Source organism: Bos mutus, chromosome 12 (genome assembly GCF_027580195.1).
Source record: "Bos mutus isolate GX-2022 chromosome 12, NWIPB_WYAK_1.1, whole genome shotgun sequence".
Taxonomy (NCBI): Eukaryota; Metazoa; Chordata; class Mammalia; order Artiodactyla; family Bovidae; genus Bos; species Bos mutus.
The window spans coordinates 24,576,462-24,604,330 of NC_091628.1; the positions used below are offsets into that span (position 1 = coordinate 24,576,462).

Sequence of the window (27,869 nt, forward strand, 5' to 3'; positions counted from 1 at the left end):
CGCTACTTTTTCGCTTCAGCACTTTCAACATTGATTCTGCTACCTGATATCTAGAAGGCAGGGTTGTATGGGCCAGAGTAGGGGTAGAAGAAGTGAGGACGGTTTCCCGCATGGCTTCGCTTCGACAACCCTCTAGCCAGACGCCCCTTTAGGTTTTCTTGAGCTTGACGTTTTTTGGCGAATCGGCTTTTACGGAAGTTACGAGTGTTTGTTTAGAAACAGTTTGATAGTTCAAGCGTGCGTGCTTAGTCTCTTCTGTAGAATCAGACTTTTCGCGACCTGATGGACTATGACCCACCAGCCTCTTCTGTCCTTGGAATTCTCCAGGCAAGAATACTGGAGTGGGAGGATCTTCCCAAACCAGGGGTGGAACCCATGTCTCCTGTGTCTTCTGCACTGAAGGCGGATTCTTTATCGCTGAACCACCAGGGAAGCCCACCATTCAAGAGTTTCAGAGAAAACCGACCTTATAGCAAAGAATCAAGTGTTGAGCGTGGAGCATTATTCCAATGTTTCAGCGTCCTTTTCCCCTCCTCCTTAGGCTGAGCCCTGGGCTTGCCTTCTTCCAGGTAAAAGCCTCCTGCTCGAGCACCGAAAATTTAAAAATTCAATGCGCTCGTTATCCACGTCAGGTTACATTACGCAGCTGCCAAGAGTGGGCTCCAAACAAACAACTTTCGTTGTGGCCTGCGTCGTGGCTCAAAACCTCCACTCCACCTCCTTCCTAGAAAGGGTTGCCGATAAAACGCAGGGCATCCGATTCAATTTGAATGTCAGATGAACAAAGAGTACACGCAAAATTGTTCATGTTACTAGTTGTTACCAGAAGCTGGGGGAGAACTGGGAAAGTTTTAGAAATATACAGTAGTGATTGTTGCAGGAAGCTGTGAATGCAATCAATGTCCCTGTAGTAGACACATAAACTGGTTAAAATGGGAAATTTTATCAGTATTTCAAAGTTAATATAACAAAAGGCTCTTAAATGGGTGAACTTTATGTTTTAATAATGCTGTTAAAAACCGATCCGTTGCTATCTGAAATTCAATTTAAGTGGACATCCGTTTATTTCTCCTTGCTGATTCTGACAACGCTACTGGGTTTGAACAGAGGAGCTCGCACACAACATAGTCATTCGTCCCGTCACGCGGTGGCGCTGTGGGCATCGCGGGTCCCCGGGCGTGACCGGGTCTGGCCGCGAGGTGACGCTGTGGGCGGCGGGCGCCCAGCTGGCGTTGCCTCTCTGCGGGCAGGAGGCGGGGCTGCGCGACCGCACTTCCGCGTGTGTGTAGGCCCGGGATAGGGCGGCTGGCGGCCCGGCATGGAGGATGGCTCCGCTCTTGCTGCAGCTGGCGGCGCTCGGCGCGGCGCTGGTCGCCGCGGCCCTGATTCTGGTGAGGAGGGGATGGGGACAGACGCGGGCCTGGGCTCACTACGCTTCTGGAGGCGCGGCCCCCAGGTATCCTCTCCTCCGAGCTGTCCGCTCTTTGACGTGTCCTTGCACCACGTTTCCCCAAGCCTAGACCCCAGAATTTCACACCCCCTTTCCTTCCGTTCTTTATTTTTATTTTGGAGCTCCTTCTCCCTGCGTGCTGAGAACCTGGCACTTGCGTTCACTGGGACATGCCCACCCTGTCTTCTCTTAGTCCCCTGGTTCCCGGACCTTCTGCCCATCCGCCCTCTCAGCCCTGATCTCTCCAAGATTCCCTCCCGGGTCTGCAGTTCTGGCCCTGCCTGGGGAGGTCCTGAGCCCCCCCAGAAAGTGTGTGCTTTCTAGACACTCTCTTTCCTGGTATAGTTAAGCAAATAGAAAGTGGTGACAGGACTGACCAAAGCCAGCTATTAGCAGAATAGATAAATCAGCGGATCAAGAAGACCAAGCTGGTCAAGGCTTGGTGTTACCGTCTGGTTAGGGGTCGTTATGTCCCAGAATTCAGCACCCTAAGTTTACTGCATCTGCACGAAACAGTACAATGGTATTCAAACTCAGATTTTCTTTTGCCACTACTGTGGAAACACAGAAACGTTGTAACACTTCCTGATCCATAAGTAGTAGAAAATTTGCCAAGTGAACTTTCTTCCATATAATTTGGAATGGGCCCGCCATCTAGTTAGTAAAGGGAGAGATTTCCGCTTCCTTGACGTTGAGATTAGCAGCCTAGGTAGTAGCATTGCCAGGGAGGCCACTAGGCCAGCTTCTCAGAATTTACAGCTTAGAGGTAGTTTAGGTAGAGAACAAGCAATGTATCCTGACATGTTTAGTGTTTGTGTCTGCGTGAGTGAAGAGGTCTATTTTCCCTTAGTCGTATATGGAGATTTGTTGGTTTTTTTTTTCAGGTTTTTGGTGGGGCAGAGTGTGACAGAATCCTAGGTTGAATCTGTCTTGTGTTGACCCTGTTAAATGTGCACTTCAAGAGGTTGTACTAGAAGTTTTTGATCCTAGTAGCTCAAAGTGATTATAAGAGCTTCCATTTATTGAATACTTCCAATATGTTGGATATTGTATTCAGCTTTTAACCAGGATTCTCTCTTTTGATCTTTAAAACAACATCTGACAGAAATGTTATCATTAGTTTCCCTTGACTGGTGAGGAAGCTGATGTTGGAAACATGGACTCATGAAGGCAAATGTCACCCAACTAGTGGAACTTCACTTTTTTAGATGCCAGAGCAGGGAATCATTACACAACACATCAGTCTTGTTTCATACATAATCTTTGCACTGTCTCTTTACCCACTTCTTTTCTGAGTTAATTTTGAAGCAAATCCAAGACATAACATTTTATCTGTAAATGTTAAGCATTTTTCTCTGAAGTTACGACCCCCTTCTAAAAACATAATCACAATAAGGTTATCGCAGTTTTAAGTTTAACGTTGTTAAGTGATTTAAAATACACTGTTGGTTCAAATGCCTTTGTATTAGTATAACTCGTTTGTATTTGTATAACTGGTTTGTTTCATTCAGTATCCACACACACTTAGCACTAGATCAGTTTGTCTCAAGTCTCTTAAACAATTTCTCTCTTTTTTTTTTTCTTGTCTCTCATAAACAGTCATTTGTTCTGTTGAATTTCTCACAATCTGGATTTTACTAACTGCATCCCTTAGGTGACTTTTAACATTTTGCTCTGTCCCCTGAATTTCCTGTGAACTCCTGGTTACAGCTGCAATTTGATGAAATGCATATTTGTGTTTTAATCAAGAGAAGTGTGTGAATGATGCTGATCACTCCTTTTGTGTCGTATCAGGAAGCATGTGATGTCTGATTTTCTTTGGTGTCTAGTGGGATTCACAGCTTCAGGAGTTACTAGCTTGACCCACCAATCATTAACTTTGTCATTAACCTAATGGTTTTAGCAGCCATTGATGATCACTGCCTAAATCCACTGTTTCATTGGGGGTTGCAGAGTAGAATATTCTAAGTGTATCTTTCCTTCATGTGTTACCTAGAATTTTATAATGAAAAAAACTCACCCTCAGCTATTCAGTTATCCTAAAATACCTTTCATATTTTAAAAGGTAAAGATAAAAGGCAAGTTTTGAAAATAATGAGATGGTTCCCTGGCTTCTTACAAAGGTGATTAATTAATTTTTTATTTTCAGTATCATTAAGAACCCATGATATAAAGTTTTTCCTGTGTTTTGATACACTGCGCTAGTTACTCTTTTTGAAGCTTCAATTCTTCTCTGTCAAGTTGGAGCCTGTCAAGTTGGTTACTTTGTCATTATGTTTGTAGCTTCCTAGCCTGACTGCTATTCCACTTGAATCAGCCATTTCTCTTAGGAGCATTGGTTACTTTTAGTAGGAAATTGAATTTAGTAACCACAATCCCGAGCTTGGAGTACAGAGCAGGAACTCTTTAACCACTAGGCGGCACACTGCCTTCATACTCATGCTAACCAGAAGCACATTCAATTTCAGTATGTTTCCAGTGGGATGTTATAAATGGTCATTGAATTAAAATGAGTTGCATTCCAAAAGGTGGTAGGTTGATTGTTTTGAAAGCAGAAAGTATATCAGTAGAAACAGTGCTACAAAGAATGGTTATTTCCAAAGCCAGCTCCCTAGTGAATCTGGAAGAGGGCTATATAATGTTAGCAGTTCATAGTGCCTATAGGCTCCAAATTTGATACTCGACTCCAAAAAACTCTGTGTTCTGAACTGAAATCTGGGATGAGTATATATTCTTCAGCTTTTTTGTCCTTATTCTGGGGCCGGCAGATGCTTTCCTTGCAACCCTGGATCAGCCTGGTCCTGAGTGAGAGGTCTGCCCTCGCCCACAGCCTCTCCCTGTAATGTGTCCTTTGTCACAGAGGCTCTGGGGGGAGTGGGGCAAGGGGTTGGGTTTCAGGGCATCTCGGGGTAGGTGTCACTTCCGTAGTGACTGTTCCTTCTTAGATCTGAGATGACAGAAGCCTGGGGCATGACAGGACACAGAGCGCCTCCTGGGCTTAGTAAGGGAAGAAAGGACAACAGTAATCAGTTTACAAGAAGAGGTGAAGGCTTGGAGTTTTGAAGTCACCTCCAGACCATTGTTAATGGACTAAAAACAGTAAATATTTCACCTCCTGGGGGAAGCATCATGTAAACGATGTATTCTAATGTCACTGTTAGTCACTCAGTCGTGTCCGACTCTTTGCGACCCCATGGACTGTGGCCCACCAGGCTCCTCTGTCCGTGGAATTCTCCAGGCAGGGATGCTGGAGTAGGTTGCCATGCCCTCCTCCAGGGGATCTTCCTGACCAGGGATCAAACTCAGGTCTCGTGCATTGCAGGCAGATCCTTTACCATCCAAGCCACCAGGGAAGTCCCTATTCTAACATAATAGGTGTTTTAAAAGGTCACCACAATGCAATCTCTTATTAACATATCTGCTTTTAGATTTCCTTTGTTGCATTTATAACTGCTACAGAGATGCCACAGCTTCATCGACATGAAGAAGAGAAGTTCTTCTTAAATGTCAGGGGCCAGAGGGAAGCCTTACCCAGCATTCAGGACTCACCTACCAAACAGCTTTCTGTGGTCGTGCCTTCATACAATGAAGAAAAACGGTGTAAGCCCTCCTTGATTCTTCTGGTAAGGGGTAGTTTGGGAAGAAAAGGAAATTGAAAGTCTGGACTTGGCCAGAGCCTTGATACTTGTGGGATGTAGAGAGTGTGCACGGTTGGTGGTTGTGGATTAGACGAGAAAGGATGAGTGTGGATTAGACGAGAAAGGAGCATCCAGTCTGAGGCTGAAGTGTTGAAGAGAAGTGATGAGCAAGAGAGGAGCAGAAGACAGACGTTCCAGATTGAAATAGCCTCTGGGGGGACAGCCCGGGAGGGCTTAGTTAGCCAGGCTTCTTTGATACATAAGCTGTGTGCTGGGATAAAGTGATTTTCAAAAGCAATTTATATATGTGTGTGTATATATATATATATATTTTTTTTTTTTCCTTTAAGTGCCTGTAATGATGGATGAAGCTCTGGGTTATCTGGAAGACAGACAGGTATCATGTTTTCTCTGATGTCTAATTAATACTAGAACGGGTCACCAAGCTGTGAACCCCAGGCTGGATCCGCGATGCGAGGTGGTGCCGGCCATTCTCAGGCTGTCAAGGCCCTGGCCTCTGTGCTCAGCCTGTTGCCTTGGCCTTTTTACACGTTATACACTTTGTACAGTTACATTCTGTAAGTGTGCTTTGTACACTTACATTTATATTCATATTTATACACATAAACAGTAAAAAAAACACTAGTTGTTTTTTTAGCTTTCTTACAACTTGATTAGAAATCTTGATGTCGGCCATGCCAAATGGTGGTATTTTATTTTTGCTTTTTGCAGAAACAAGATCCCACCTTCACTTATGAGGTGATAATAGTTGACGATGGCAGCAAAGACCAGACTTCAAAGGTAAGTTTGCTGAGGAGCCAGCAGAGAGAAAGAGGTTGAAGACTCAGAAGAGGACAAGTCTGGTGGGATTCTCTGCTGCGAGTAAGGAATTCGAGGAGAAGATTTGGGGGAAATGGTGTAGGATACAGAGAGCTTCTCTGGGGAGTAAGATTGGCTGCTGACAAGTAAACAGGTCTTTAAGCAGTTCTGGGAACCCAGTCACAAATGTGTAACAGTCAAGGAGCACGTGGCTTTTATTTTTATTTTCTCTAGGAGCTCTGTAGCTTAGGCAGAGGAGTCAAGAAAAAAGAGACAGCCACTACCTGCTCTGGTGTCTCCTCTGCAGGAAAGAGAGCTGTGACCTCAGCAGTCAGGCTCGGATCTTGGCCCCAGGAATTCAGCAGCTTCTCTAGGCCACCAGAACCCGCTGTGGGTGTCACCCGGTCACAAAGAGGCAGCAACTAGAATATCAAGTGTTTAAGCCAAAATCAGAAACCCAGTTTCTGTTACTGTCTTAGAATTCAAATTTGTTTTAATTCTGACTTTTATGTAATTTGACAGGTAGCTTTTAAATACTGCCAGAAATACGGAAGTGACAAAGTGCGAGTGATAACGCTGGTGAAGAACCGTGGAAAGGGCGGAGCGATTAGGATGGTAATAACATAATTTCTACATTTTTATCTGAAATATGAAGGTATTTTGAATAGCCTCTTTTGTCGATTACAGCACATGTATATTCTGCAACTTGGTGGTTCAATACCAGCCTTTCAAGTAAGGCTGGTAAATTGCTTTTAATAATAACTTCTTACATATATGTATATATAATGTGATCATAATAAAAAGAAAATATCATGCCATAGCTATAATGTGCTGGGTGATTCGGAAAGAAGTATTCATCTTGATCTAGCAGTGAGGTGGAGGCCCTCAGTGGTAGAATCAGGAGGGTCACCCACATTCAAGAAACCCCCTTATCGTGTATCACTGAGTTACTTCTTTATTATTATTATTTTTTTAATCGCAAACATATAGCTACAGATTTTGTAGCTTGTAATGTTTCTCTTTTTGAAAACTTAATATATGATGTTCAGATGTTAAATACAACTTTTTATTTCTGCTTTTTCACCCATATTCTAATGAGTATGATAAAAAGACATCACATTTACTAGTAAGTGGCTTAATGGTGTAGAATAGATGATCCAATTTCTGTCTAGATTTGTATGTGCTGTGCTGTGCTTAGTCACTCAGTTGTGTTCCAGCTCTTTGCGATCCCATGGATTGTAGCCCACCAGCCTCCTCTGTCCATGGAATTCTTCTGGCAAGAATACTGGAGTGGGTTGCCATGCCCTCCTCCAGGGGATCTTCCCAACCCAGGGATCAAACTGGGATCTCCTGCATTGCAGGCGGTTCTTTGCCAGTTGAGCTACTGAGGAAGCCCCCTAGATTTGTATATGTGTGTCTTATCTATAGGCACACTGTTAAGTGACAGTATATTTATACTTAAGAAACAATGTGTTCACTCAAATGCACCGTGAAATTAAGAGTTGATGCATAGTTTCTGTGTGAAGTATGCACTGGTAGGGCCATATTCTGCCCAAAGATTGATCAGTTCACAATTGGGTGGCATAAGTTTGCTAAGTGTCAGATGCCTAAAGTAATGTTTGAAGATATCCACACTCCCTAAATTTTAGTGGCATTCTACATTTCTTTATTGAACAATTAATTTTAAACATTTTAGATCCCATAGTAAAAAATACCAAAGCTCTGTCATGTTATGATGCATTCCACAGCAAAGCTGTCTCTATTATATTTGTTCAATCTCTCCACAAATATCTTCTCCATATACTCCTCTAAGGAGCCCCTGGTCCCTGTTAAGTGCCACTGTACTTACATAATACAGATATAATTTTTATAGAAGGTATTTTACATTTTTATTCTTACTGGTGCAGCATATCTTTATCCAAATCTATTTTCTCATCTTGGTATTTTCCAAGGTATTAGTAGTATGACCTCACAAAGTTTTTAAAATCATGAAGTAGACACTGGATACTTCTGGAATGATCTTATCAATTGTTTTCAGGGAACTTTGGCCTCCTGCCATGTCATACCTAATATTTCTTTCTTGGATATTTTAAGTAAAGCAAAACAAATTGCTATGTCAGCAAATTTAACTTTGATTTTAAGCAACTTTCTTTTAATTGAAATGTTGACATACAGGGTGTATTCAGTTCTCGAGGTAAAAAGATCCTTATGGCAGATGCTGATGGAGCCACCAAGTTTCCAGATATTGAGAAATTAGAAAAAGGACTGAATGATCTACAGCCTTGGCCAGTGAGTATAGAATATAGTTTAAATGATATTCAGTAAAGAACAGAGGGGGCCTAAAGTAAAATCAAAATGGTGTTTTTAAGTTAAACAGTTGGGGAATTTTTTTTTTTTGGGGGGTGTGTGAAATTCCTATATGCAGTCCCACAGAAGAGCTAATTACTTTCACTGATTTTCTGAGATTCACTTCACAATTACTTATTTAATATTCTGTCCATCTCTCTCAATTTTAAATTGCTTTACTCCCACTAGAGTTTTAACATTTATCATGCATATTCAGCTAAATTTTTTATGTAAAAGCACAGATGGACCTTTCTAGGTGGAGATATGAAATGACACTGGATCACAGAATCTTATTTTTATGAAACAAAAACAAAACACAAGCAACAACTACTCGAAAAAGATTACGTGTCTGTTTGTGCCACAATTTCAAAAAGTGGAGGTTGACTTTCACTCAGCATAACGCATCTGAGATTCATCCCAGTTGCTGTGTATCAGTGATTTGTGCCTTTTAACTGCTAAGTGGTATTCCATTGTGGGCTGTACCACAGCTTGTTTATCCATTCAACTGTTGGAGGACATTTGGACAGTTTTCCAGCATTTGGCAATTATGAATAAAGGCAGTATCAACATTTGTTTTAAAAGAAAAAAAAAAAGTAAAGGTTGAGGAAAGAAAGAAAATCCTGGTGCCATTTCTAGCCCTTAAAAGCCATTTAGAGAAAGAAGATAACTTTACCATATTCTGAGCTTTTTACCAAATACTCCTGATCTAGAAACATTCAGACTTTGAGGATGAGTTAGTGCCTATGGACACCATTCACTGACACACTGTATCCCAGGATTTAGCAGAAGTTCCTAGGGCTCCCCATTGTCAGGGCTTCAAGCTGGGTGTGGATCCATCCCTCAGAGCCCTGCACCCTTGTACAGGAATGACAAAAATCTCACAACAGCAAGGCACCCAGGTAACCCAACAAAGCTGCATAGAACTTTATCTGTTTTCCATGTGTCTTCTCGACTTTGGCCTGTCAATAGTTATTTCAGATTTTAAATAGCAGATTTCTTTTTCTTATCATCCTGGTCATTTTCTGCCAAAGTTGGGGAGGATCCAGTTACGACATGACACTGTTACCTAACAGATCTTGCCACTGCACCCTGACTCCCATCCTTACACTGGTGCCTCTGTACCTCTTGAGAGGTGTTACCTCTGTCTCTGTATTTCTTTTGCTTTGTTAAGAAATGGAAATGTGGCTCTGAGTTTATTACACATCAGCATGTTCAATTTCAGTTTCTCAGGATACAGGTTCTTGTTCTATCTTTCATGTAATTGGTACTCCCTTTTCAATCCATTTGAGCCACAAAGCCCATAAGCATGCCTCACATGTATCTCCTTAAACCCTAATGAAAACTGACTAGAATAGTTCTGAAAATACTGAAGCCGGAACATGAATTGCAAAGTAGTCGAGTTCTCTAATGAACACACAACTGACTCACTAGATGGCAGAAGTTAACTTAAATGTCTTTTACCACGTTGGTTTGACAGGATCGCCAGCATGTTCTTCAGTGGCTTCCACTGGTCTCTCTATTCTTGGCTGGTTTTATTTTTAATTGCAGCAGTAAGAAATCTGCTGCTCCAGCTGACCCTTGAACAACAAAAAGGGTGTAGGAGTGCCTACACCGCACCTCCCTCCACCCGCCCGGGTCAACCCTGTGTTGTTCAAGGGTCAGCTATACTGATTTCTTGCGTATCCTCTTAGAGTAACCAGGGCACGTGTTCTAGGCTAATTATTCTTACCTGGTGAACTTTAAAGTTTCCTACAGTCCCTTCTCTGAAGATGATTATTCTTTTAAGGTTGTGAACTAAATGTGTATAATTCAAGTAGAGCTTTATATGACAAACAAATGAAATAGGGATCTACAGTTCCAAGTAGTTTATCTTTTTTTTTTTTTAATGTAAAGCTTTTCAGTTTCCTAAGCTGTAGTGTCCTGCCTCAATAAAAATATGTTTGATCTTATAAAATAATTTTTTGAGCAAAGTATATGATGATCACTTGTTTAGTAGTTTGGCCACCTGATGTGAAGAGCTGACTCATTTGAAAAGACCCTGATGCTGGGAAAGATTGAGGGCAGGAGGAGACAGGGATGACAGGATGAGATGGTTGGATGGCATCACCGACTCAATGGACATGGGTTTGGGTGAACTCCGGGAGTTGGTGATGGATAGGGAGGCCTGGAATGCTGCGGTTCGTGGGGTCGCAAAGAGTCGGACATGACTAAGCGACTGAACTGAACTGTTCAGTAGTTTAACTATTCTAAATAGAATCAACTGGGACTAGCATCAGGGAGTGATTTCTTAAGCCAGTTTTGTGGGTTTCCCCCCCAGACTGGGGTAAATAGTACTTGAGAAAGGAAAGCAAAAGCAAAAAAAACACAAGGAAATAATACAAATGTTAGCAATGGCTGCTTTTAGGTAGCGAAATTATGCATGCGTTTTTATAATAAGTTTTTTTCCGTATGCATGTAAATTTATATGCTTACCAATTTCTTTACAATGAACACTTTTTTTTTAATTTATTCTGATTAATGGTTCAAAGTTCAAATAGTATAAGAAGGTATGCAGTGAACCTCGCTCTGCCTTTCTCAGTCACCCAGTCACTCTCAGAAGTTAGAGTCATCCATTTCCACATGTCCACCTAGAAGATGGGTGTTGTATTCTTTATTTTTTAAATACACCCTGTGCATTGTTCCTGTTGTTTGCATTTCACAACCTATCTGGGAGAGTGAGCCGTCTGTGTACATCAGAATCCTTCTTATTCTTTCACAGCTCCATAGCCAGTCCCTTTGGATGGACGTACAGGTTTGCTTCTTCAAACAATACTGAAGTGTTCAACCTTAGATAGATGTCATTTTACACATATGCAAGTTTATTATGGGAAGAATCCCTAGCTGTTAAATTGCTGCATCAAATTATGTACATATTTGTAATTGAGGTAACAGTTTTCAAATTGCTGTCTATATAGAACGTGTGTGTACAATATGGTAAAACATTAATAGATTTTATTTACATTGCTCTTGGTATAAGTATGATTGCGGTAGGAATCTTCTCAGTGATTTAAAAGGTATTTCCACTTCCTATTTTTGTGAATTTGTGTTTATAACCTTCACCTCTTTCCAAATCAGTTGTTGAGTACTTTTCTTAATAATTTGTAGGAGCACTTTATTTGGAAATTACCCCTTTGTCTGTAATATAAATTGCTGTATTTTGCCCCAATTTATTTGTCTTTTAATTTTTAATGTGGTTGGATTTTTCTTGTTTTGCCACGCAATAATCTTTAAGATTTTCTTGTCAAGTTGATAAATTCTTCTGGGATTTGTATATTTGTGCCTTCCTTGGGATCATTTGGAGAAGGAAATGGCAACCCACTCCAGTATTCTTACCTGAGAAATTCCATTCACAGAAGAGCCTGGTGGGCTGCAGTCCCTGGAGTCACAGAGTCGGACGCAACAGAGTGACTAACACACACACCTTAGTTTTTCGGGCTCCCTGGTAGCTCAGCTGGTAAAGAATCTGCCTGCAATGCAGGAGACCCTGGTTGATTCCTGGCTCAGGATGTTTCCCTGGAGAAGGGAAAAGCTACCCACTCCAGTATTCTTGGGCTTCCTGGTGGCTCAGACAGTAAAGAATCTGCCTACAATGTGGGAAACCTGGGTTCAATCCCTGGGTTGGAAAGATCCCCTGGAGGAGGGTATAGCAGCTGACTCCAGTATTCTTGCCTGGAGAATCCCATGGATAGAGGAGCCTGGCAGGCTACAGTCCATGGGGTCTCAGAGTCGGACACGACTAAGTGACTAAGCACAGCATAGCACCTTGGTTTTTCTAGCTTCCCTGGTGGCTCAGTGGTAAAGATTCCCCCTGCAGTGCAGAAGACATGGGTTCAATCCCTGGGTTGGGAAGATCTCCTGAAGAAGGAAATGGCACTCCAGTATTCTTGCCTGGGAGATCCCATGGACAGAGGGATCTGTGGGTACTACAGTCCATGGGGTTGTGAAAGAGTCAGACACACTTAGTGACTAAACAACAACTTTAGTTTTAATTATTTTTAGCTTTCTAATGTAACTTTAAATCCTCTGGCACTAGTCTTTTCTCACTCTTAGAATATTCTTGGCTCTTCTTGGTTCTTTATTTTTCAATATTAACTTCCAAATTAGCTTATGTAAATCAGTGAAAAAATATTTTTATGTTTCTATTGATATGGCTTTAAATTTAAAGGTTAGCTTAGGGAGTTGCCTTTTTAATACTGTAATCACATCCTCTCATCCATGGTCATGGTCTGCCCTCTGTGATTGGATATTTTTCTTTCCTTTGGTTGCATTTGTATGTTTCCTTTATTTAGATCTTGCTACATTTCTTGTAAAGATTATAAATTTTTCCTTTTTATTCGTGTTATTAATATTGTCTTTGCTTCCATTATGATTATCTGATCATTGTATCTACATATAAGACTAAAATATTATACATATATTCATTTTGTGCCCACTCATCTTTTACATTCTCGTAATACATTCTCTTATTCGTAATCAGTTTTCAGTTGATATTCTTGGGTTTTCCATAATGCAGTGATTACATATAAAATCACACTATCTACAGATAACCCTTTTCTTTCTAATACTACTAGTTTTTCTTATAATTATATTGACAAAGTATTTTCAGTTAGAAAAATCGCTTAAATATATGAATTCTGAAATAATCCATGCCTCTTATATTTAGAGGGAAAACTGTCATCTCAGTAAATACAATTAGACTTCTTTAAGATTCCGAACTCCTCAGTAAACCTTTAAAGATATTTAACATTAAAAAAATAGTTTCTAAAAAATATGATATTTACATTGAAAGCAAATGTTTTTATTAGTGATACTGATTTCATTGCTTCTTCCTTCAGGATCAAATGGCTATCGCTTGTGGATCTCGAGCTCATTTGGAAAAAGAATCCATTGCTCAGGTGAGGCTTTCATCAATCATGCATCCTTTGTTTTTTTTTTCTTTCTTTTTTACATATACATTAGCATGAAATAAGCTTAAGCTTTCATAATTAATCTCATAAAAATGAGGTTCCTTTCAAAAGGAAATACTAGCACATACAGGAATTGATTTTTTTTTTTTTCTTTTTCATGAGTGTAAAGGGAGACTATAGACTTCACTTTGATTTAGGATGCAGGCAGCTCTTTTTTGAAGACACAAAGAGCGTCCCCATTCAGTTATAAGGCAAATTTCTCCAAATGATGCGTTTTGGAACCAATGAACTTGCCTTTAGTTTTTCTCATGTCAGCACACTGAAATACTATATTTTAAATTTTATTCAAAGTTTAAATTTTTAAAACCTGTTTCCCTTAGAAAAGCAACATAACTTCACGTGAGTAAAGTTGTGCTGCCCTTTTCAGTATATTAAAAAAATCAGTGAAGACATTAACTTCTTCAGGTGGTAATTTACAGATTAGACTAAGAAGCTGGAGTGACTTCAAGGAAAAAATATAACAAAGAATCATTCTATGCAGTGTTTTTTATTTTAATTCTTTTTCATGTAAAAATGTAGACCTAATGAATCAGGCTCAGTAATTGTCCATTATATTCTTTTATGTTCATCTGCTAGAGTGGTCACGTAGATTGAGCATAAAGCGGTAGTTTTCAGAGGAAGGTCATAATCATCTGGGGCGCGTTTTCTTTGTGTTTTTCTTTAATGCACTTTCCTAGGCCAGTCTCAGACACTAAATCAGATTCTAGCCAAGAGTCTGCAGTTTTAAGTTTCCCAGGTCACCCTATGCAACCAGAATTTGAGAACCAATGGAATATAAGATTGACCCTTTCCCTCAGTGATTCTCAAATAGGACATGAAAAAATTCTAATTCTTTCCCAAGGTATACTGATAGCAGAACCATTAAATCCCTTAAGGATTTTGCTCAAATGTGAAAACTTGAACTCTCCTTTTTTTTTATTTAAGAAATAAATTATTGTATCTTCTTCAGCATTTTGTCCAAATATAACTCTGTAACCCTATGAAATCTTACAGGTATTTGGAAAAGATTAATCTGTTAACCATAGAGAATATCAAACTCCTAGAAGTTTAGTGCTGAAAGAAGTTAGAGGCTAGCTAGTCCAACTTCATCAGTTCACTGATACACAAGAGATAAGGAAAGGAAAAGTGTATGTGCAAGATGTTCAGAACATGATTTTTAATTGTGAAATATTAGAAACTATAAAATATTGTATCCTGATGCTAGAAGCTGTATATATTTCCCCTGGATGAAATGGCATACAGCAATAAAATAGATGCTAGTGGGCTTCCCTGGTGGCTCAGCTGGTAAAGAATCCGCCTGCAATGTGGGAGACCTGGGTTCAACCCCTGGGTTGGGAAGATCCCCTGGAGAAAGGAAAGGCTACCACTCCAGTATTCTGGCCTGGAGAATTCCATGAACTATGTAGTCCATGGGGTCACAAAGAGTCAGACACGACTAAGCGACTTTCACTTCACTTCACAGTGGAGACTGTATAATAATGTAGGGAAATACTAAAATGTTAGGTTGTATGAAAAACAGTATGATACTATAAATGCAGTATACTTGTTTGTGTAAAAAATCTATTCAAACAAAAATACTTAATGAAAACAGACATATTAATTTAAGGGTTTTGTGAGTAAATTTTTTCCTTTTTTAAAAAAAATATATAAATGGGGAAAAATTATAGTAAACTTGGAAAGGAAAAACGTTGGAGAAATAGGAAGCAGTTGAAGTAATCTAGAAAAGAAATGGTTGGGACCTGTTATTGTTTGTTGGCAATAGAAGGGAATTACGGTTTTTGGTTTTGTTTTTGACGATGTAAATTCTTTTCACTTCCATTAGTTGAAAACTCTTTGAATTTTTTCAAAATAGTATTTAGAATGGGATTGTGCTATGATCTGGACCTTCTTCTACTTAGTGCTGCTTTTAACCAGTCATCAAGGGATCTACCCCAGGATCTCTTTTCTCTTGTCATCTGTCCATCCCTTCCTCCGTCTCTAAAACTTAGTGACTGACATAGTGCTTTGGGGCTCTATAGAACTGGCAGCTGCTCCAGAGAGAAAGGGTAAACTGATCAGCAGTTATCCACTGGAGCCACTGTGTATAACTCCTGCTGAGTAGGCTTGTAGTTCAAGTCCAGGTGAGTCTCATAGAAGTGTGTCTGTCATAGAGAAGGTCATCTCCAAGGGGCAACACATCCATTGGCCACATGTCCAGGAAACTGCGGTACGACCATCCACTTTTGGACACTTGGGTTCTTTTAATGTCCTATAGGTGATGCAAATCCTCCATGGTGATCGATCTGTGGACAGTGAGAAAGTTACAGGAGTATTAATTAACACAGTAAACAGCAACTTTGGTAGCTAAACTGTGTAGTTTTCAGACTTACCTTTCCTAAACACCTTTATACATATTTTCAGTTAATCCTACCGTCTGTTCTGTTGCCCTCTTGGAAGACAAACGTGCATGATACAGCATCGGTGGGGTCATTTAAGCTTCCTTAAATGTGTTCATATGCCCATATGTTCTGTGTAACAGTTGAAACAGTTATGTTTATACTGTCTCGGTATTCTCAAATTTATCATTTTTAAAGGATTCAAAATAGAATCCATTACTGCTTGTTTGATCTCTTTAGGTTATATTTTGAAGAGTCTTTGCTTAAATCTTGAGACTTCTTTAACTTCTCTTTTTAAGATAATAAAATAACCAGTCAGCTTTAAATTTCACCTGAATTCCTTATGTTTCATAAATATTAGAAATTATTAATATTAAAATAGTAAATATTTTAAAATATCTACTTCAGAAGTTCATATAATGCTCTCCTATGACTGTTTCCTTCTTTTAACTAAATAGGTCTGTGTTTTTATATGTCTTCTAAACTTTAAGAGACTTTTTCAAGTTTTAAAAATTAAAGATCCTGTTGTTTATATTGTTACGCTTTTCAATATGTTAGAAACCAAATAACTTAAAGTCCTCATGTGAACTCCACATGTTTGTGTTTTGTTTTGGTTTTCTTTTAGATAGCCATTATCCTAAAACAAACAAAAATCTTCTATTAACATCCAAGCAAAAGCAGTCATGAATATTTTTATTTGGCTCCTAGTAAGCTCATCTCAGTCACATTAAAAATCATTCAAGAACTTGTTTATAGGTATTGTTTTTCTACCTTTTAATTTTTATTTTTCTGTCTTTCGATTTCTATTTGTTCCTTTCCTGAGCATAAGTGCTCTTTTGGAGGTTTAGTCAGCCAACCAGTCTTTATTGGAAATATTTTAAATGGAAGGCACTGAGCAAGCTGTTGTGAGATTCCCAGAGTATGTTAAGATGAGGGTTTTGCCCTATCTGCTTAGCGAGGTAAGACATACTTACATCAAAATGTAACTCATGATTCTAGGTGACCAGGGAGAAGTGTCAGAGCTTTCCAAAGACTTTGTTTCAGTACCATCTAGATAAGTTTGATATTTTATTCTTCCTTCCCTTCTTGTCCTATTTAATACACAAGTGAAATTCGGTCAGGAGGTTAAAGTGAGCTTTCAAACCTCCTTCCCTTATTAAAAGCATTTATTAAGTGTCTGTTACTTCCTGTACCAAACACCAGGCTAAAGACTTTAATATTATACCATTTAATCTTTACCTTTGTGAGGCAGGCATTTTTATTCTAGATGAGGGAAGTGGGATTTAGAGAGTGGAAGTAACATGCTCAAGGTCAGCCTAATTATTAATGGAGCCAGGATTCAAATACAGGCCTGCTCAGTGCAGCGGCTTTTCTCTTAGGTCATCTTATGTGACTGTTGAGTCATGATTTTGTTCCTTGGTGATAGAAAAAGTCATGTGAATGAAGAACGATCCTAAAGATTACAGTAATGAAAAAGAAAAGCCAAAAGAAGGGAAGGACCTTGATTTACTAGGATGAGATATTATTTTGCATAGACTTTTACTGGGTTTCTTACGTGCATATGTAATATATCATTCCATGGGTTTCTATTACCATAATTATAGAAAATTTTAAGAGATCTTATCTTTTTTTAATCCTAAATATGAAAGTCTTGACTGCCATGATAATTACTGATCTGTTTTTCTTATGCTTTTAAGTTTTCATTGTTTTAAGAATAAAATACATGTTGTGTTACTACTAATAATAAAATTAATGACTGCTAAGAATAGGGAATACTTAGACAAAAGACTACTTAAATTTAATTTCCAAAATATTAAAGAACTTAGCCTGTTAAAGTATATTTTATCAGAAATATCTGTCATACTTAATTAGGGAGACTGGGTATTTGTTTCAAACTCCTTGATGGTCTGTGGCTTCTGCAACACTCTTGCTGACCCCTGCTGTTGTATTCTCATTAGCCAGGTATCAAACTTCAGGTTAACTTCATTTTTCATTTTTCCAAGATATTCTGGTAACTCACCTTTTTTGAAACTAAAATATGTTTGGGGCACAGAGGCACAAAAGACAGTGGAGGAGATGTTCCTCTTGCTCATAGCAGCGCCCCCAACTGCTGTGCAGGTTTCTGAAGCCTCAGCTCTCACAGTCACTGTGGTTCTTCTTGTCTGACTAAACCTCCAGGAAGGAAGAAACTACTTCTCTAGCCCCTGCCCAGCTCCAAGCAGTAGGCATCCTCAGTGTCTAGAATAGACTTCTCCAGGGCAGCTAATGGGATGGTGGTGTTCATGTGTGAGAGCTACCCAGTCAGTTAAACATTAAATTGCAGTTCTCTGCAGTCAGATTGTTTTCAATGTCTCCTTTATAGATAAATGCAAAAGTCATTTATATTTTGTCTTTGTTGCAGCGTTCTTACTTCCGTACTCTTCTCATGTATGGGTTCCACTTTCTGGTGTGGTTCCTTTGTGTCAAAGGAATCAGGGACACACAGTGTGGGTTCAAATTATTAACTCGAGAAGCAGCGTCACGGACGTTTTCATCTCTCCACATTGAACGATGGTAGGTTCCTAACCGGCATGTGTCTGGTATGTCTTCTTATGCAGCAGTTACTCCAGCTAATGGGAAGCAACCCTGTATTCTCATAATGAACCTCCAGGTTTAAACAAAATTCATACTTATATCTGTAAACTTAATCTGTGCCTATACTGGTTTGGTTCTTATTTTTAAAATCTCAAATCCCGTATAGGGTATGAAGTTATATATTCACCTTAATTGTAGACAGTATCAATCAAGAGGCCTGAAAACATCCTGTTTCCTTAAGCTTCCTTTTTTCCTTTGAAGAAAAATTTAGAAATATCAAAGCAGAAAAGGGTATCTAGTTTCTCTTTTTTCTTTGACAGGAGTGAGTTCCCTCTCCTGCCTAAGGCCAGTTCTTGGGTCTCTGCATCCCCTTCCACCTTCTAAGAACCCAGGCCTGTTCACTTATTTTCTCTCTTGTGTCTTTAGCCTTTTCTCTCAACCATGTTTTTCTCATCAGTTTTTTCAAGTTTAAATTTCCCTCACCATTAGAAAAACATGGTCTCCATTGACACCAGCCACCAGCACCCCTCCAGCCCCAGCCCTCTTTCCTTCCACAGCCAACTTTCTCCTGGAAAAATGGTCTGTATTCATTGTCTCCATCTTCCTACTTGCCATTCCTCACCTGTCCCCCCATCTAGACATCTCGTTACCCTCCTATCATTAAATCCAGCTATCTTATTTAATATGACTACTTACCATCTTGATGAACCATCAGCAACATTCAGTACTTCAGAGCACTCTATCTTAAAATACACTTCTCTCAGCCTCTCTTCATCCCAGACCTCACGTCAGCTCTCAGCCTGTTTAGGGACTAACAGTATGATACAGAAGCCTGAAACCTGGAGTCATTCTAACTGTCCCTTCATTTCTCTTCCTCTTCACCACCATCAGTTTGGTCATTTTAATTCTGAAACTCCAGTTTCAGAATTAAAAGCTCCATAGAACATCAGTTACTGTGCTGCAGCCAGGGGGATCTCTTCAAAAATTAGAAATGATCAGACACAGCTCTTTGCTTCCCATTGCCTTTGAGTGCCTTCCCTGGGCCTTGAGAGTGATAATGATATCAGCATCAATATTGATTTTATAATTTTGCCCACCTGAGTCTCCACATGCAGTTTCTTCCCTTCTCACCACCCACTGCCTCTCCGTCAGCATCCACTTATCCTTCAGATCTTCCTTAGGACAACCTGCCCTTACTTCTGTAGTAGACCAGATGCCCCTACTGTATGCTGTTGGAGCACCATAAACCTTTGCACCTGTCACATCTGTAGTGTTTTATTTGTGTAATGTTTCTTTTTCTCTATTAAAACATAAGCTCCACAAGAGCAGAAAATCCTAGTTGGTTGCACACTTTAAAAACAAAAAAGTAAATGGATTAGCAATGATTAAATGTTATAACATTTATGACAGAATATAAAATATTAACATATGGTATAGTTCACTGTCTAAGAGAGTGCCTGACCCATCATAGCTACTCAGTAAATATTGTTGTAAGAATTAATACTCAGTGCTAGTTCTGGGTTCCGTGTGAATTCTGTTTGTGGCAGGAGTCTGCATAATTATTCCAGTAGATATTCATTCATGTAGTCTATATAACTTTCATGCATGTGTTTGCAAATATTTGTTACCCCCTAGAAATAGATGTCATCTAATCTTCCCAAATAACTTTAAAGAAACTGGAGTTTCAGAATTAAAATGTTTTTAAATCCTTTTTCCCTAGGTTAAATTTTCTTTTTTAAGTACTTATATTTGGTCTTTTAATTTAAATGCATGTTTCTGTTATGTTGTTGGAGAAGAAAATATACTGATAGTTAATGGACTCCAAAATCAGAGACTCTAAGAAGCCACTCCAGAAACACACCTCTGCTGTAGGTATTTTTCATTAAGCGGTTATGTCCAAATCTAGGGTTAAAGAGCTAGGTTCTTTGTAGTTTGAAAGGAAGGATTTAAAATGGAGAGCAGTAGGGTTTTAGGCTTGATGACTTTAAAATCATGAAATTTCCTTGTCAGGATTGTTCTAAGGCAGCACTGTCCAACAGAAATACAATAGAAGACACAAATGCAAGCCATATGTGTAATTTTAAACTTTGTAGTAGCCACATTAAAAAGTAGAAAGATCAAATTTAATGTTATCTTTAGCACAATATAAGCATGGTCATTTTGGCATGCATTCAGTATGAAAAAGATATTGAACTATTTTACGTTCTTTTCTTTGTACTGTGCCTTGAGAGTGTAGTACCTGTCGGTTCAGGCCAGCCACACGTGGATAGTGGCTGCCCTATTGGCCAGCACCATTCCCAGGTTTTATGTGTTTTTAAGTTAAAGAATGTGTTTTTTTTTTTTTCTTCTGTAAATTTTATGTTCATGTGCACGCCTTTCTAATTACTTAATTTGAGATTTGATTGACTTAAAACTTTAACCTCTCACATCTCTCTTTAGGATCCAATAATGTTTCTTTTGTACCCATAAAGGAGAACCATCAAATAGGCATGTATCAGCCTGATAAGCAGTAATGTCTCATTGTTTTTATTTAAACATCTCTGTTCTTAAACTTCAATCAGGAAACACTATAGAGCTGATGTGGGTTTTTTCTTATGCAGTGTAAGTTTTAGAAATTAAATTGTGCATCTACTCGTTTCCATGTAGGTGTCACCTTAGACAGTTTTCTTAAGAGGACTTAGTCCAAAGATTCACTGAAATTTTTCTCGTAACTTTCAGAAAATCCAAGTAGAGTTTCTAGGTGTTAGAAAACATCAAGGTATAGTACACACTGTATTGCTCAAGTTGAAAGACTGCAGCCATCTCTTTGATTCAGAATTGCTTGAGTATGAGTAGCATTAAATGTTAAATATAAATATATATAATCTCTATCCTCTGAACTCTACCTCACCTGAAGTCTTCCCAGTTAATGTTAAGGTATAATTTGACCCCGTTTATGAGTAATTTTTGAAATGGATTCTTTGTACCTTCTTCTAGTAAATAATATTTTTTATTTTTAATCAGTGTTATTCATGTTTATAATTTGAAACCATTCCGTCGGGTTTATAAGAAGTCTGCTGTTCTTGGCCCCACCTCCTTTTGCCCCCTGCCCCCGCCCCGGTTCCGCTCCCTCCTTGGCCCCACCTCCTTTTCCTCCCCAGCCCCGGTTCCGCTCCTTCACTGTAGCCACGGTCATTTCTCTACTGCTTGCTTGTGGCATTTGCTTCATGCTCAGAACAAAGTGTCTAGCATAGCTGCGTCTCAGTTTTTCAGTTTTAGTTATTACTTTCCAAAGTAGGAAGTGAATGTTTAAGTATTCTCTTAAATTCCTGTTTACCCTCCACACTTACGTGCTTACTGAAGTTTTAAAGTAATTTTGCTCAGCTCAGCGTTGATCATTCTAGCTGGGTAAGGAGAATTCAGATTTGATCTGTAGCATGCCATGAGATTATAGACCCATGTAATTGTAGTACTTTTTGTTTTTCCTGAAGGTAATAACTGCCTGGAGCTTTTTGTTGGCATTTCTTGATGGATCTGACACTTCCTCATGCTCACTCTGACAGGAGCGTGAATTCCCAGAGGCATCAGATTATGCCTCAATTCCATCCTTTTCTCAGAGACACCTCGTCGGCTCTTCCTTTCTAGTTGTTTCCTGGTCTGCTGCAGCTCCTGTCCTCCATCTCGTCCTTCTTGGCTTCCCCCCTATTTTAGTAGAGCGGATCCTCTATGAAACTTGCTGAAAATGTGAAGCAGGCACTGCAAGACCCCGCGTGCGGAGACGTGCCTTTACTCCACCCTCATGCTCGTTTACCATTTAGCTGGAGAAAGAGTTACAGGTTGGAAATCATTTTTCCTCAGGATTTGGAAAGCGTTGCTGTGTTTTCTTTGGCACTCTGTGTTTCTGTGGAAAAGTCCAGTTCTGTCGATAATGTAATCTTGATTCTCTTCTGTGGCATATTGTTTCCACCCCGCTTTGGAAGCCTTTTTTTCCTCTAGAGTGTTTTGAAATGTCATGATTCAGCGACTTAATATGGCTCTTTTCCATGCATTTTGTTGAGAACTCAGTGGGCCTCTAACTCTGGAAACCCATGTCCTTTGTTCCTCAGAAATGTCCTTTAATCCTTTCTTCAACAATTTCCTCTCTCTTCTCATTTGTAAAACACATGTAGAACTTCCCTGTTGATCCTCTAATTTTATTTTCTCTTCTCCTTCCTATTTTTCTATTGAGGTTTCCTTGATTTTACCATCTAACCTTCCTTTTGAATTTTTATCTCTGCTATCAAAACTGCAATTTCCTACAACTCTTGTATTCCAGTATTCATTCTTCTCTGTTTTACGACTATAGTATCTTCCACTACGTCTCTTAATGTCTCATTTAACACTTTGAGATTTTCTTCTTTCCGTGCCTTGTTTCTTTTGCTCCAGTTTTTTTATGTTTATTTCTATCATTAAAGTTTACCTTCAGGTATCTTTAGTATGACCCTATAAAGCTCATCAGTAGCTGTGTGCATGGTCAAAGAACTCTGACCAACTGGTAGATGTCACTGTGGGCTAAACGAGTGGGGCCACTTTGTATGGGTAACTCCCAGCTGTCACTGTGTTTGGGGGCTGGTCATTTTCACTAAAGTGAGATCCTTCAATCTCCTGCCTAGGACACATGAGCCTGGCTGCCAGCATTTACAGAACCAATTGGAAGAAAGGAGAATCTCATACAGATTTTCAGTGAGTCCTCCAGTTTGCAGCCCACTGCACCTCCACTTAACAGAGGTCCCTCGAGGCCCCTGATGCCTGAACCTCAGGGGCCTCTGTGACCATTAGCTGCTCTGGGCTTCTTCCTCTGCCGCTGTCCACTCTGCCTGATTACTTGTCCAGCTGCTTTCCAACATTCATATGTTTTTTTTTTTTTGGCTACTCTCATCATCTTTTGTTCTTGTCTTATATCCTTTCATTGTCGTTTTAATTTTAGTGGTCTTTCAGGAGGGAGCAGGAGGGTATGTGTGTATCTGCCGTTTAACAGAGTCAGCACACTCTTCATTCTCCAGAAATAGATCTGTTCATAAGGGAACAGATATACCAGGAACTAAGTCACAAAAGAAAACACAGTGGCTTTGCCCTCTCCACACTTAAAAAGCTCAAGAAGTCACTTAGTTGGAGAATAACCATTCTCTTTATTATCCAGCTAGAAGGACTTGGTATTTTAATTATAATGTTTGCTTTGGTACCAGATTGGTCTTTTATTGATAATAATGCTAATGTGTTTTGTTTTAATAAACACCTCATATCTAAAGTGTTTAAGGGGTGAAGGCTATATAAAAATAATAGTTTAGAAGATGAATAGCACTTTCAGTTTTTTTAATATAAATTCAGTTATTCAGCTGCATTTTCACCCCACTCCTTTTCATTCATCATTCTTGTGTTGTGCCTTTGATGAATCAGTGATTCTATACTGATATCCTTGGAGAAATATTTAATAATCTTGATCAGATTATTGAATATCATTAGAACTAACTCAGAAGCCCATTAGGTAATTTTTGGGTTTTGTGTTGAGAGAGTGAAGGATTAAGCACACGGCTTAATATTCAAATTGTTTCCTTCTTTCATGAGTATCACAATTCTATTTAACGGAAGTTTTACATAGTCCTTTTAGAAACACAAAGAACACTTTTGTAGATGGTTTTATCATCTTAAGTAAATATTTTATTAGGATAAGAAAAAGCACTACATGTTTTTTAAAAAAAAAAGTTTTCGTATTGAATTATCCAGACACTTGGGATTTAAACTAGTTGCATAATGGACATTGGTAGTATTGCAGCCAAGAAAACAAAACTCCAAATTCAGATTGCTTGGGATCAGGGAAATCAAATGGAAATGGATTTGAGGCGTTTTGCTATTTGTGCTAATATTTTAAAATCAAGCTTGGGAAGTTTGAAGTATGTTCTGTGAAGTCGAGAAAGTGGAGTGAGAAGAGGGTGTTAATGTCTCAAGAATGAAAGCAAAACAGGGAAAGACTTCAGTGCCTTTAGAGACAGGCAAAAGCATGGAGAAGTGCAGCACAGGGAGTGGTACTAATGCCAGTGCAAGGAAGCAACTGGTGGAAAATGCTGGAAGAATCCAACATATCAGGATTCAGAAATGTTAAGGGAAGCAGATTTGACCTAAATCAAAGGACTGACTGAAGAGGATCTTTAAGAACCTTTCACAGGTAGAAGGAAGGCTGAGCTGGGAATTGAAACTGGAGATGATTTCTCTGTACGTATGTAGTTATACCCACCAGGCCTTTCACACCAGCCGAAAGTGGCTTTTCACTTGTGCCAGCTGCCTCTACTGTGCAGTCCGGGACAGCACTGGGAAGGGGAAGGCGGAAGGTAGGCCACAGGGACCCTGTACTTGGAGATGAAACCTTGGTTCTTGGATGGTAGAAGAACATAATCAAGCAGCTCTAAAGTGATTGAGAACATTCCTAGTGCTTCTCAGTGGTTGTTTTATCAGCTCTCTTAATCAGTTTAAAATGCTATCAGTTCTGTATCTTGAGCTAGCTAAAGCTGGGATGTGAAAACCATCAATCTTAAAAATTTCTCTTGGATTAAATTTTCTCTTAGACACCAAGAGAACATTTTTACCTCTGCGCGTTTCTGCATTGTGAGAGAGGCCATATTTCTCATTTAAATGTTACGCAGTAACACACAACATTTTTATTTGCCTTGAAACTCCTCCACTCCTTGACTTTTATTTGACCTTACATTTATCTGACCTTCACTTTTACAATATAAGCTTTTATAATCTGCTGTGTAAGCTTCTTTAAAACATGCCAAGGTAGAGATTTAGTTACACTCTGTTTGTCTTTTTAATAAATAGCCATATATTTTCTATTTCAGGGCATTTGATGTAGAACTGCTTTACATAGCACAGTTCTTTAAAATCCCAATAGCAGAAATTGCTGTCAACTGGACTGAAATTGAAGGTGAGCATATTGTTTATGTTATAGCTGATCTTAAGTCAGGGGAAGACCTCAGACCATACAGTTGCCCAGTGACGTCAGCTGGCTTTCCTGTCACCCCTCGCCCCCCTTCAGGGCCCGCTCAGCTGTCCTGACTCAGAGAGGCAGTTTCATAGACAGTATTGCCTACTGATCCCCACTACCTGCCTCCAGCTGGCTTACTGCCTTCTGGATTTTTTTAGTCTCTTTTTAGGGTCTTCATTAGGCCTACTGGCTTGCCTAAGAAATTCAGTAAAAACTCGTACAGTAGACAGGATCGTGATGACTTCGGGCTACAAGCAAGGTGGATAGTCTTGGAGTAAACTTTACTTTTTATAATACCTTTTTTTTAGTATTGTGTTATATCATTGCTCAGTGAGTTTAGAATACCTGCAAACCACTTTGCAAAGCTAAATGAAGAATTATAGCTGCTTTTACTCCAAATATCCATAATCCATTCACAGCTGGTTTTTAGCTAGTATCTGTATATACATTCAAAAATGTAAAGATCTCTAAGGTTTATAATAAGTGAAATCTATCGTAATTCCTGATAATTTTTATTCAGAAGTGCTTAAACAGATCTCACTGTTTAGAATTCAAAATATATTCTAGTGTTCTCCTTTGCTTACCTTAGAATGATCCCAAATTAATTCACCATGTGGGAGGAGCATTACTGGAGACTTTCAGTTACCTCTCCTCCAGGTGAGCATGGCTTCCTCTTGAAAAGTCAGTGTGGTATTAAGCAACTTGAGATGTTTAGGGACAGAAAAAGCTTAAGAACCAGTCTAGAAACCATACAAACTATGCACACCTCTGGGAGTCTTGCTGAATCATACTGAGTTTACAGCGGTTTGACTCATCTCCATGGTAGCAGCGCAGACCACCTGGGAAGGGAAGCAGGTGAGAGAATGCTCAGACCCGTTGTGCTCGGCTCCATCGAAGTGTCTGTGTTGCTCTGTGCCCAGCATAGACTCTGTGGGAAGCTGAAGTGGGGGAAAGTACACTACGTTTCAGTTTAGATCATTTGCTCACTTTGCATTTCTCAGGTAGCTGAGTATTAAATCTCATTAACCATTTCACTCAGTGAGCAGGTTTTGTGTTCATCATCTGCAGACCCTCTGCTCGAGACTCCCTGCTCGAGCAGGGGCCATCTGAAATTCTCAGTTTAGAGCCTACCAAGTTTTATTTCACATCAAGGTGTTTTGTTTTTATTGTTTTTAGAGAAACCATTCACTTTGGTTTTAAAGATGTTTAACTGTCTTGTCCACGATTTAAATAAAATTACGGTGGATGTGTTAACTTGATTGTGGTAATCATTTCACAGTGTATCTGGGTATCAGATCATCGCACTGTGTACCTTAAATGCATTTCAATTTTATTTGTCAATTATACTTCAGTAAAGTTGGGCAGGGCAGGGGGGAGAAAAAGAGAAAGCCAGAGCATTTGGCCTTAAATCTGGAAACTGTCAGTGACTGTCCTGTGGTCCTGACCAGGTCACTTTACCACCCAGCACCCCAGTTAACGGAAGCTGGAGGGGAGGGAGGCCCTACTGCTGACTTACTTAAAAAACAATTCCAAGGGGTAAAATAAAGGAATCTAAGCTTTAAAACACGCTCAAGGGGGCAAATCTCATGGAGTCAACTGGGCTTGACATATTGCCATTTGACAACCACTGGACAAGAAGGCGGCCTAGCTAAGATGTATTTCTTTTATCTGATTTAGAATCTTTAGTAGAAATAGAGTAAAATTTGGATTTCTGTCTTGGCTTTCTTATCTCAGATTATTAATCTGTACTTGTATTATGTACAAGGTGTGCCCAGTTCTCTAGTGCATGAAACTGAAAAGCAGTGTGTACAACATGAAGACTTACCCCCCAAAAAATCATTTTTACATGTACAAATTATATTTTACATACAGATAATACAAATTATGGTGACTAGAAGCTCACAAAGATGGTGTAGGTTGACTTCTAAAATACAGTTCTGTTACATTTTCCTCTGAAATTATTTTTATTTTTAATTACTTTTAAATTACAGGTTCTAAATTAGTTCCCTTTTGGAGCTGGCTACAGATGGGAAAGGATCTACTTTTTATACGACTTCGATATTTGACTGGTGCCTGGAGGCTTGAACAAACCAGGAAAATGAATTAGGTTATCTGCCATCTTTGATTGTATACTTATGTATCAGTGTCACATTATTTCATTTAAAATTAAAATTTTAAAGCTGGAATAAACCTGTGTATTGTCTGCCTTTTAATAATTTTGAAGAATTTATTGTCAGAAGTAAAAATCTTTATACCTCTTTTGGAGAAAAATTTTTAAGGTATTTATAGCAAAAGTCAGATTTCCTTTTGCTTTAGCAATTTTGTTAATTTATTAGTAGGTCAATTATTATGATTCTGAGAAGTATAAACAGAAGATATAAGCATTCTTATTCTAAAATGTCTATATAATTCTCATGAATTTAAATATAAACAGTAATCATATAACAGTGTTCAGGGATTTAAAAATAAATGTATATAAATTTATATTAAACTCATATTTGATCCTATTAAAAAGTATAGGAAATTGTATTTTAAAGAAAGGATATAGGCTTGTTCACAAAGGTATCCACGTGCTTAATACTTTAGTCTTATTTATCTTCTGCCTAAGTTTTCTTATATATACCATACTTTCTTACCTCCTGTCAGCCTTTCTCTCTTGAA

At 39.0% G+C, this 27,869-nt stretch overlaps 1 protein-coding gene across 6 annotated transcripts; it reads left to right on the forward strand.

Moving 5' to 3' along the window:
* Positions 1-226: 226 nt before the first annotated feature.
* ALG5 (ALG5 dolichyl-phosphate beta-glucosyltransferase) lies at positions 227-27,440 on the forward strand. 6 transcript variants are annotated; one of them, XR_011466303.1, is made up of 11 exons: positions 1,304-1,456; positions 4,879-5,050; positions 5,439-5,485; positions 5,821-5,889; positions 6,430-6,522; positions 8,083-8,196; positions 13,128-13,187; positions 18,036-18,187; positions 22,840-22,909; positions 25,063-25,148; positions 27,200-27,263. XR_011466303.1 is itself a non-coding variant. In XM_070380407.1 (10 exons), the coding sequence occupies exons 1-10, from the start codon at positions 510-512 to the stop codon at positions 27,313-27,315; spliced, it is 969 nt and encodes a 322-aa protein (XP_070236508.1). In that variant the 5' UTR covers positions 227-509; the 3' UTR covers positions 27,316-27,422. The 6 variants fall into 6 exon arrangements, 5 of the variants coding, with proteins under 5 accessions (XP_070236508.1, XP_005906817.1, XP_005906819.1 ...); XM_070380407.1 differs by lacking the exons at positions 1,304-1,456; positions 22,840-22,909 and adding an exon at positions 227-569 and having other exon boundaries at positions 27,200-27,422; XM_005906755.2 differs by lacking the exon at positions 22,840-22,909 and having other exon boundaries at positions 1,257-1,391; positions 27,200-27,417.
* Positions 27,441-27,869: the final 429 nt, after the last annotated feature.